Source organism: Saccopteryx leptura, chromosome 9 (assembly GCF_036850995.1).
Source record: "Saccopteryx leptura isolate mSacLep1 chromosome 9, mSacLep1_pri_phased_curated, whole genome shotgun sequence".
Taxonomy (NCBI): Eukaryota; Metazoa; Chordata; class Mammalia; order Chiroptera; family Emballonuridae; genus Saccopteryx; species Saccopteryx leptura.
In genome coordinates, this window is record NC_089511.1 from 63,739,492 (window position 1) to 63,751,707 (window position 12,216).

Sequence of the window (12,216 nt, forward strand, 5' to 3'; positions counted from 1 at the left end):
GGTGCTGCAATGAAGAACTGATGCTTTCATGTTCTAGAGATCTGTTGAACAATAATGTAAATCTGCTTAAAAGAACTTTATACTTAAAAATGGTTAGGATAGTAAATTTAATGTTAAGTAAGTTGTTGTTGTTGTTTTTAACCATAAATAATGGCCCTGGCCAGTTGGCTCAGTGGCTAGAGTGTTGGCCTGACTTACAGACATACCACTTTGATTTCTGGTTAGGGCACAAAGGAGAAGCAATCATTGGCTTCCTGCACCCTTCCACAGCCAGTGGCTCGATTGGTTTGAGCACTGGCTCCAAGTGATGAGGATAGCTTGGTTGGTCCCAGTGCACCAGCCTCAGGTGATAAAAATAATTCAGTTGATTCAAGCATCACACCAGACCAGGGTGGCTGAGTGGATCCTGGTTCGGGCACATGCAGGAATCTGTCTATCTCCACTCCTCTCATCTACTTAAGCCACCCCCCCCCCCCAATAAAACCCCTAAGTAGGTAGACAGAAGTTAAAAAAATTCTGGGGTATTGCTGAGGAGCACCCTAGGCTGCCCCAAGGACTGAGATGTATCCTGATGTAAAAAGGGATCCCCTTTCCCCCATTTTTCATATCGGGGCTGGTAATGCCCTCAACAATTTCTTAACATGAAAATTAATTTGGCTAGAGACACTACATAGTCCATGAAGGAATAAGAGCATTGTACCTTCAACTGTACTCTATTAGGTAGAAAGAATCTAAGCTTCAACATTACTGCCAAATATTCGGGACTCTCTAACCTTGGTTTCCCTTAAGAGAACAAGGGATCAGAGTTAGAGCTTGCAATATATCATCAATATAATATATCTAGCTGGGGAATATAATAACTTGTCTTTTAAGAATAATTTAAGGAGCCTGACCAGGCGGTGGCGCAGTGGATGGAGCGTCGGACTGGGATGCAGAGGACCCAGGTTTGAGACCCCGAGGTTGCCAGCTTGAGTGCGGGCTCATCTGGTTTGAGCAAAAGCCCACCAGCTTGAACCCAAGGTCGCTGGCTCCAGCAAGGGCTACTCAGTCTGCTGAAGGCCCGTGGTCAAGGCATAACATGAGAAAGCAAACAATGAACAACTAAAGTGTTGCAGCACGCAATGAAAAACTAATGATTGATGCTTCTCATCTCATCTCTCTCCGTTCCTGTCTGTCTGTCCCTGTCTATCCCTCTCTCTGACTCACTCTCTGTCTCTGTAAAAAATTTTAAAAAATAAGTAAATAAGGAATAATTTAAGGAGAGACAAGATGGCGCTGGAGTAGGCGGACGTACCAACATCTACCTCCCAGAACCAAAGTGGATTACAAACTAATTTTAAGAACTATCATCTGGAAAACCAACTTTGGACTAAATTAAGAGGACTCCTCAACCAAGGAACACTGAAGAAGCCACACTGAGACTGGTAGGAAAAGCGGAAACGCGGAGAGGGCTGCCCAGCTTTGCCCGTGCAACCCAGGCTTGTGGTCTGACTTGGGAGCCAGCTCCTTCCACGGGGGTGGAGCCAAAAGCCCAGAACAGGCAGAGTCCCGGTACTGAGCTGAGCGTGGGCGTGCAGTCCTGCTCGGCTGGTCCAGCCAAGGCTAGCAGCCGTTCCACAAGCGGGATCCTCCTGCGGGGCAGGGCAAAAGCCCAGAAACAGGTGGAGACCCGCAGCTGAGCAAAGGTGCTCGCCAGTGCCCTCAGGACCGAGAATAACGTCATACACGGGAGCGGGGCAAAGGCCAAGGCCACCAAGGCTTGTACACTCGAGCACGTGATCACAGCCACTCCCGTGAAGAGAAAATGCAGAGGCAGAGAAATGCAACAAAAATGAACCAAGAGAAATCCCCAGAAAAGGACCTAAATGAATCAGATATAACCAAATTACCAGATGCAGAATTTAAAATGATTGTTAGGATGCTCAAAGATATTAGAACAACAATAGATGGTCATTACGAAAACCTAAATAAAGAGATAGCAAATATAAAAAAGGACATTAAAATAATAAAAAAAGAATCAGTCAGAAATGACATATACAATTTCTGAAATAAAGAATACAACGGAAGGAATTAAAAGCAGGATGAATGAAGCAGAGAATCGAATCAGCGAGTTAGAAGACACGATAAATAAAGGCACGGAAGCAGAGCAGAAAAAAGAAGAGACTCAAAAAGTCTGAGGAAACTCTAAGAGAGCTCTGTGACAACATGAAGAGAAAAAACATCCGCATCATAGGGGTTCCTGAAGAAGAAGAGAAAGAACAAGGGATAGAGAATTTGTTCAAGCATATATCATAGCTGAAAACTTCCCTCAATTAAGGCAGGAAAACATCTCACATGTTCAGGAAGCACAGAGAACTTCACTAAGGAGAAACTCAAAGAAATCCACACCAAGACACATCATAATTAAAATACCAAAGCTAAATGATAAAGAGAAAATATTAAAAGCTGCTAGAGAAAAAAAGACTATCATCTACAAAGGAGCCCCCCATAAGGATGACTTCTGACTTCTCAACAGAAACATTTGAGGCCAGAAGGGAATGGCAAGAAATATTCAAAGTAATGCAGAACAAGAGCCTACAACCAAGACTACTTTATCCAGCAAGGCTATCATTTAAAATTGAAGGAGAAATAAAAAGCTTTACAGACAAAAAAAACCCCTCAAGGAATTCACTGCAACAAAACCAAGGCTGCAAGAAATAATAAGGGACCTGTTGTAAACAGATCAAAGGAGAAAAAGAATATAGCAAAAGAGGAACAGTTTTAAAGAATAAATGGCAATAAAAAATTACACATCAATAACAACATTAAATGTTAACGGATTAAATGATCTGATCAAAAGACAAAGAGTAGCTGCATGGATAAGAAAACAGGACCCATACATATGCTGTCTACAAGAGACACACCTTAAATCAAAAGATGCACACAGACTGAAGATAAAAGGCTGGAAAAAAATATTTCACGCAAATGGAAATGAAAAAAAAGCTGGGTAGCAATACTTATATCAGACAAAATGGACTTTAAAACAAAGGCCATAGTTAGAGATAAAGAAGGTCACTACATAATGATAAAGGGAGCAATCCAAAACGAAGGTATAACCATTATAAATATCTACGCACCTAGTATACGAGCACCTAAATATATAAAGCAGACTTTGATGGACTTAAAGGGCGAGATCAACAGCAATACTATAGTAATAGGGGATTTCAATACCCCACTAACATCACTAGATAGACCCTCAAGGAAGAAAATTAACAAAGAAACAGCAGACTTAAAGGACATACTAGATCAACTCGATTTAATGTCTTCAGAACCTTTCACCCTAAAACAGCAGAATATACATTCTTTTCAAGCGCTCATGGTGCATTCTCTAGAATAGACCACATGTTAGGGCAAAAAGCGGTCTCAACAAATTTAAGAAGATTGAAATTATATCCAGCACTTTCTCTGATCACAATGGCATTAAACTAGAAATCAACCACAAGAGAAAAACTGAAAAACACTCAAACACTAAATAGCATGTTATTAAATAACGGATGGGTTAACAATGAGATCAAAGAAGAAATTTAAAAATTCCTAGAAACGAACGATAATGAGCATACATCAACTCAAAATTTATGGGACACAGTAAAAGTCCTGAGAGGGAAGTTTATAGCATTACAGGCATACCTCAAGAAGCTAGAAAAAGCTCAAATAAACAACTTGACCCTACATCTAAAAGAACTAGAAAAAGAACAGCAAGTAAAGCCCAGAGCTAGTAGAAGGAAGGAAACAATAAAGATCAGAGCAGAAATAAATGACATAGAGGCTAAAGAAATAATACTGAGGATCAATGAAACTAGGAGCTGGTTCTTTAAAAAGGTAAACAAGGTCGATGAACCTTTAACCATACTCACCAAGAAAAAAACAAAGAGGACTCAAATAAATAAATCAGAAACAAGAGTGGAGAAATACCAACTGACACAACAGAAATACAAAATATTCTAAGAAAATACTATGAAGAACTGTATGCCAAAAAACTAGACAACCTAGATGAAATGGACAAATTCCTTGAAACATATAATCTTCCAAAAATCTATTTGGAAGAATCAGAAAACCTAAACAGACCAATTACAACAAATGAAACAGCTATCAAAAAACTCCTAAAAAAAAAGTCCTGGGCCTGATGGCTTCACAAGTGAATTCTACCAAATATTCAAAGAACTAACTCCTATCCTTCTCAAGCTATTTCAAAAAATTCAAGAGGAAGGAAGAATTCCAAACTCCTTTTATGAAGCGAGCATAATTCTGATTCCAAAACCAGGCAAAGACAACACAAAGAAAGAAAATTATAGGCCAATATAACTGATGAATTTAGATTCAAAAATCCTCAACAAAATATTAGCAAACCGGATCCAGCAACATATGAAAAAAATCACACACCATGATCATGATCAAGTGGGATTTATTCTTGGGAGGCAAGGCTGGTACAATATTCACAAATCAATCAATGTGATTCATCACATAAACAAAAGGAAGGAGAAAAAACCACATGATAATTTCAAATAGATGCAGAAAAAGCATTTGATAAAATCCAGCACCCATTCATGATCAAAACTCTCAGCAAAGTGGGAATACAGGGAACATACCTCAACATGATAAAGGCCATCTATGACAAATCCACAGCCAACATCATATTCCATGAACAAAAGTTAAAAGCAATCCTCATAATATCAAGAACAAGGCAGGGGTGCCCCCTTTCACCACTCTTATTCAACATAGTTCTGGAAGTCCTAGCCACAGCAATCAGACAAGAAAAAGAAATAAAAGGCATCCAAATTGGAAAAGAAGAAGTAAAACTGTCATTATCTGCAGATGATATGATATTGTATATAGAAAACCCTAAAGTCGCAGTCAAAAACCTACTAGACCTGATAAATGAATTCGGCAAGGTGGCAGGATATAAAATCAATACTCAGAAATCAGAGGCATTTTTATACACTAACAATGAACTGTCAGAAAGAGAAATCAAGGAATCAATCCCCTTTACCATTGCAACCAAAAAAATAAAGTACTTAGGAATAAATTTAACCAGGGAGATTAAAGACTTGTACTCGGAAAATTATAAAACATTGATAAAAGAAATCAGGGAAGATACGAACAAGTGGAGGCATATACCATGCTCATGGTTAGGAAGAATAAACATCATTAAAATGTCTATATTACCCAAAGTAATTTATAAATTCAATGCAATACTGATTAAAATACCACTGACTTACTTCAAAGATATAGAACACAAATTCCAAAAATTTATATGGTACCAAAAGAGAACACGAATAGCCTCAGCAATCTTGAAAAGGAAGAATAAAGCGGGAGGTACCACACTTCCGGATATCAAGTTATATTACAAGGCCATTGTACTCAAAACAGCATGGTACGGGCATAAGAACAGGCATATAGATCAATGGAACAGAACTGAGAACCCAGAAATAATCCCATACTTTTATCAACAACTGATATTTGACAAAGGAGATAAGAGCATACATTGGAGTAAAGACAGCCTCTTCAACAAATGGTGTTGGGAAAATTGGACAGCTACCTGCAAAAAAATGAAACTAGAGTACCAATTTACACCACTCACAAAAATAAACTCAAAATGGATAAAAGGCTTAAATGTAAGCTGTGAAACCATAAGCATCTTAGAAGAAAACATAGGCAGTAAGATCTCTGACATCTCTCGCAGCAATATATTTGCTGATTTGTCTCCACAGGCAAGTGAAATAAAAGACAGGATAAACAAATGGGACTTTATCAAACTAAAAAGCTTCTGCACAGGTAAAGACAATAAGAACAGAATAAAAAGACAAACTACACAATGGGAGAATATATTTGACAAGGCATCTGATAAGGGGTTAATAACCAAAATTTATAAAGAACTTGTAAAACTTAATACCAGGAAGACAATCCAATCCAAAAATGGGCAAAAGAAATGGACACTTCTTCAAAGAGGACACACAGATGGCCAACAGGCATATGAAAAAATGCTCAACATCACTAATGATTAGAGAAATGTAAATTAAAACCACAATGAGGTATCACCTCACACCAGTCAGAATGGCGCTCATCAATAAAACAACACAGAATAAGTGCTGGCGAGGATGTGGAGAAAAGGGAACCCTCCTGCACTGCTGGTGGGAATGCAGACTGGTGCAGCCACTGTGGAAAACAGTATTGAGATTCCTCAAGAAATTAAAAATTGAACTGCCTTTTGACCCAGCTATACCACTGTTAGGAATATACCCCAAGAACACCATAGCACTGTTTGAAAAGAAGAAATGCACCCCCATGTTTATGGCAGCATTGTTCACAATAGCAAAGATCTGGAAACAGCCCAAGTGTCCATCAGAGGACGAGTGGATTAAAAAGCTTTGGTATATATATATATATACTATGGAATACTACTCAGCCATAAGAAATGATGACATCGGATCTTTTACAACAACATAGATGGGCCTTGATAACATTATACTGAGTGAAATAAGTAAATCAGAAAAAAACTAAGAACTATATGGGACATAAAAATGAGACTCAGAGACATGGACAAGTGTTGGGGTTACAGGGTGGGGGGGAGGAGAGGGAGGCGGTTGGGGGAGGGGAGGGGCACAAAGAAAACCAGTTAGAAGGTGACAGAAGACAATTTTATCAATGTCACCCCATCAAAATTAATAAAAAAAAAAGAATGTGTCTCACAGCTAATTCGGACAGTTAGAAGAATAGTATAAGGATGCTAAGCCTGCTTCTCAGGCCACATCCTGCAAAAGGGGCCCAAAGCAAATTGATGAGTTGGCTCTTCTGATTTTGCCAATTGGATTAAAAAAAAATAGGTCAGGAACGCCCTGAAATGGAACTAACAATACATGGGCATAAATTTAAAGGACTTTTAGATACTGGAGCTGATGTATCTGTTATTGCTAAGCTACATTGGCCTCCTTCCTGGCCCACTCATACAACAGCCACAGAATTACAAGGTATAGGGCAGAGTAAATCCCCTCAAAAAAGTTCTAGTTTTCTACATGGGGAAGATTAAGAAGGTCATTCTGGATTTTTGAAGCCTTATGTGCTCCCTGGATGGCCAATTAATTTGTGAGGTAGAGAAGTTTTGAAAAATATGGGAGTGTGGCTTGTCAGTCCTAATGGTTTAGTCAGTACTCAGATGCTTGATGGGGGATTTTTGCCCACCAAGGGTCTAGGGAAAGAACAGCGAGGAATTCTCACCCCCATAGAAGTGGCACCCAATACCAGAAGGTGTGGATTAGGATATCAAAATTTAGCATAGGGGCCTTGGTAGCTCCTGCTACCTCAATAATGCATTGTCCAGACCCAATTACTTGAAAATCAGATAATCCTGTATGGGTAGACCAATGGCCCCTCTCTCAGGAGAAACTTAGGGCAGCTGCTCAATTGGTACAAGAGCAGCTACAGCTTGGGCACATTGAACCATCTAATAGCCCATGGAATACACTTCCATATTTTGATCTTGTTGCCTCCTGGATTATCAAGGGGCATAGGCGACCCTTACAGCTTACAGGTTTTGAGCCCCAAAATTATTGTTGTTCCTTTTTTCAAAGGATCAACAACAATGGCTCTGAGAAACTTCCACTAAATGGCAAATCGCTCTTGCAAATCAATGGACAACTTTATACTGAAACTGTTAACTTAAAATCAGCTCAAAGTCTAGAATTATATGCCATTATCATGCTTTTCAGCATTTGCCATATTCCCCCCCTTTAATCTATATACAGACAGCAAATATTTACTTATGATGTTTCCACTATAAAGACTGCTGTCTTAGGGACAAATGCTGATGAACTATTTCAGCAGTTCCTCCTTCTTCAAAGACTTGTATGTCAACATAGAACTCCATGTTTCATAGGACATACTCTAGCTCACTCCAAGCTCCCTGGAGCTTTAGCACAAGGGAATGCCCTTTTTATTTTTATTTTCTTTTTGTATTTTTCTGAAGTTGGAAATGGGGAGGCAGTCAGACAGACTCCCTCATGCGCCCGACCGGGATCCACCCGGCACGCCTACCAGGGGGGAATGCTCTGCCCATCTGGGGTGTTGCTCTGTTGCAACCAGAGCCATTCTAGCACCTGAGGCAGAGGCCACGGGGCCATCCTTAGCGCCTGGGGTGGCTTTGCTCTGGTGGAGCCTTGGCTGCGGGAAGGGAAGAGAGAGACAGAGAGGAAGGAGAGGGAGAGGGGCGGAGAGGCAGATGGGCGCTTCTTCTGTGTGCTATGGCCGGGAATCAAACCTGGGAATCCTGCACACCAGGCCGATGCTCTACCACTGAGACAACCGGCCAGGGCCTAGGAATGCCCTTGTTGATCAAGCTACCCAAAAGAAAATTATTTGGAGCAACCATGACAGATCGAGCAATTCAGTCACATACTATTTATTATTCATCACCAGAACGCTGCAGCCGGGTGTAAACAGTTTCAACTTTCTCAGGAAGCAGCACAGCAGATTGGGAAATCCTGTCCAAGGGGTCCTATACTACAATCTGCCCCTTCATTTGGAGTTAACCCTCAAGGACCCCTACCAGGACAACTTTGGCAAATGGATGTTACTCATATACCTTCATTTGGCAAACAGTCCTATGTCCACATTACAATGGATACATATTCCAGATCTATAGTAACCTCTTGTCAGAACAGGAGAGGCTGCTAAGCATGTTATAGCTCATTGTCTGTATGCATTGTTCTATTATTGGATTTCCTAAACTGGCTAAACTGAAAAGGCTCCTGCATATGAAACAAAATCATTTACTATATTTTGTAATGCTTACAATCTTTAAAGTTAAGGTATTATTAAAGTGTACCCAGCAAATATTTTAAGGTCAATTAAAAAAAAATTTTTTTTAAAGGGGTAGTTATATCCTGGAACTCCTATGGGTCTACCATAACATGCTTTTTACTTAAAAAAAAATTTAAATTTCTTTTGAATGCTGATGAACAGGAGACGCCAAATCTTTTTTGCCTGCAAACTACTACCTTCTTTATTTGATCCAGCTAATAACACTGTTTTGTCTTTTTCCAAATAGCTCCAGATATATGGAAAAGATTTATATAGGCGGATGGGGATCCTCAAACCCCTCAGCGAGATCTTCTGAGCATGGCTTTTAAGATACTTAGAGGCAGAAAAAGCCCAATAGAGATCAGGGAAACTACCAGCTTTTAGGATACGCCCTTAAAGGCTCCAATGCCCCAAAGGGGTCTCATAGGATGCCATCTGGGTCCTGCTTCAATAGCAGAAAGGAAGGTCATTGAGCTAAAGCCTGCCAGACTTACATGCCTCTGCTGTGAGAAAAAAGGGACACTGGAAGGTAGGCTTCCCCCTTGCTCCTCTAAGGGAGGGTTCAGTCTCTTCCAGCCCTGCTCCAGCCACCTGTGACCTAACTTTGCCCAGAATGCTGGGGTTTGCCACTGAAAGTTGAACGGGCCCAAGGCCGTCAGCCCCATCTACGACACTGTGGCCGAGCTTAGGGTATTTCTTCCAAGAAGCAGGTAAACTGATCTCATTTGCACAAGGGCCACTTAACTATGTCTTGCCTGAATACTCAGGTTTTTTATTCTTCCCTCGAAGATCTCTGTTGTGGGTGCTGATAGTCCTATTTTCTGCTGCTTTGCTTAATATATAGTGTTTCCTTTATCCCTCCTACCTCAATGTCGCACTCATATTTCAGGCTGGGACCTAATCTTAATTCAGAGCTCTCCTTCCCCCTTTTGTCAACTTCTATTATGAATCTACCTTTGCCACCTAGCTTAGTGTATCCCAAGGTTCTCTTTACCACGCCACAGTTGCAGAGCTCTAGGGAAAAGCAACCTGGTCTCATGTCTCCAGGCAGAGGAGAAGCTCCATATCCACACATGCTGCAGATGGCTTTTCCAGTCTACCTGAATCATTACCAGCTAGAAGCAGTGGTCATTGGGACTTGGATGTGAGCTGCAAAATATAGAATTGTGACAATTCCAGTGCCATGTGGACTTTTCCTGGACTCCTGCTCCTTGTGACAGCTCCTAACAGACTGAACTGGGGTTGGGTTGCATTTTTCAGGCATTTGGCATGGTGTTGGGGCCAACTTGGACTTGGTGAACATGTTAAAGGACACTACTCTTTTATGGATTCTTGCTGTACTGGCCAAGAGTTTGCTTAAAGGCTTTAAAAAAAAAATAGAACTTACCCTCCTTAATGAAGATTCAGCATTAACTGCATTTTCTGGGTGAACCCACTTAGAAGAAGGTAGACCAAGTCCTGAGTATGCATGTGTTCCATTTGGATATTGCCAAATAATTGGATAAAGACCAAGCTGACTGTATGAAGCAGAAGGATGGGCTTGTCCAAGAAGATGAGATGACTGGTGCTGTAACAGCTGTTGCTGTTGCTGGCGTGCTAGTGCTAAGTGGCTTAGGCTGCTGGCATGAGCAGTTTCTAGTCGTGGGTGGCCACCAAGTAAGGAGGCAGGAGGCACTCCAGGTAACACAGCAGGAAGTAAATGAGGGTGATGAACAGAATGATGTGGACCACTAGTCAGAGGGTGAGTGTTAATGGTAGGCAATGGAGTTTGACTGGATGATCCGGCCAGTAAGTGGGCTGCAGGAGGTAAGGAAGGATGATGGGTGCCTGGATTTAAACAGGTTCTATGGGATGAAGAATGAAGAGGAAAAGGATGCTGGTTTAAGAAAGGTGAAATGTGATTAGCTCCTGTTTCTGACCCAATAAGTGCAGGATCTCTGTAAACAGTGAAATGCTCATTTTTATCAATGATAAGAGGGCTCTTTGTAGTTTCCAATGTACTGCCCCTAGTAGGAACCGGATGAAAACCGCATCTTGATAACTCATGTTCTATTTTATTTGCCAGTCTTCTTTCACCGGCAACATGGCTATTGATGTACGTGGCCTTAGATTTCACAGATTCAGGAGAATGGGTCATTTTAGGTTTGACCACTTCAGGTGAGGGATTGGATTTTGTCTTGTGCCCATCTACTGAAGCATTAAATTTAGATTTTAGAATCTCTGGGGGTGGGCTTCGCTTACGCAGCTTCTCTTCCATCGTCGAAACCAGACTTACAGAAGATGTGTAAGAGGCATACTGATTTTTCTCTTTTTCCACATTCAGATGATCATTTCCTGAAGGAATATCCTTAACATTTGATTGGGTTAAATCTACTTTAACAACATCATTGACCCAGCTCTGATCAGAATCTTGTTTTGCTGTTTCCAAATATTTTGCATTTGCAGTTGAATGTTTTGAATCACTAACATTAGGATCCATTTTCTGAAGTGTCTGAAGGCCAAAGGTATTTGAGGTTTCCTGAGCCACCTTTTCAGAATTAGTATCATTTGTAATATCAATAACACATTTTGGTGTGGGTGGTCTGGATACAAACTGTTCCTTCGGTGATAATTCCACTGTGTGTGTTTTTTCTGTATTTTCCTGAAGGAGTAAATCATTAGGATTATGATCAGAAAGCGTGGCTTGTTCTGATGAATGAATAATCATTTTTTCTTGAAGCTTAGAGTCAACAAACTTCTGCTTCTCTGCTTCTTCATGGTTTTTATCTTGTATTTGATCCCAGGGAGGCTGGGTACCTACTACTGTCTCTTCTCCTATTTTCTCATTATTTTGAGATTTTCCTTCTTCTCCATTAATCTTAGAAGTGTTTTTATTTTTCAACTCATTCTCTGGTTTCTGCTCTAAGAAATTATTTATTGTTCTCTTGTTTGAATTTTCTGAGTCACTGCTCTCAGAAAAGTCTGAAATATTGTCGGTTCGTAGTCTTTTCATATTTAGCTTCTTTTCATCCTCCTCAGGTTTCCTTCTTTTATTCACCAACTGTTTGTTTTTCCCTTTAGGATTTTCTGCAAGATTAAAAAAAAAAGTTTTATATTTCATATCAATATTAAATAATTTTAAATGTATTTCTTCTCATATCCTTTAAAAAGAAAAAGGCGAGGCCTACCTCCTCGTCCTATGTGATCATATTTTTCCTCCTTCATCTTTTCTTCATCTGGTATACTACTATCTGAGCCCTTCCTCTTATCTGAACGAGTATTTCTTTGTTGCTGGTGTGTAGTTTGTTTTGGTACAGCAGCTTGGGAGTTCATTGCTGGTCTGGGACTATTTGCCTGGGCACGTGTATAATGACCCTAAAAAAGAACCAATTAACAAGATTTGTT

General features: G+C 40.3%; 1 protein-coding gene across 6 annotated transcripts in view; it reads right to left on the reverse strand.

The window, feature by feature from the left end:
• Positions 1 to 12,216, reverse strand: part of JMJD1C (jumonji domain containing 1C) — a 313,461-nt gene that overhangs the window by 43,174 nt on the left and 258,071 nt on the right. For all 6 annotated transcript variants that reach the window (XM_066348769.1, XM_066348768.1, XM_066348772.1 and 3 more), the window contains 2 exons: positions 12,000 to 12,186; positions 10,220 to 11,898 (listed from right to left, as the gene is read on the reverse strand). In XM_066348769.1, coding sequence (XP_066204866.1) covers positions 10,220 to 11,898; positions 12,000 to 12,186 — 1,866 coding nt within the window. The remainder of the gene's footprint in view (positions 1 to 10,219; positions 11,899 to 11,999; positions 12,187 to 12,216) is intronic.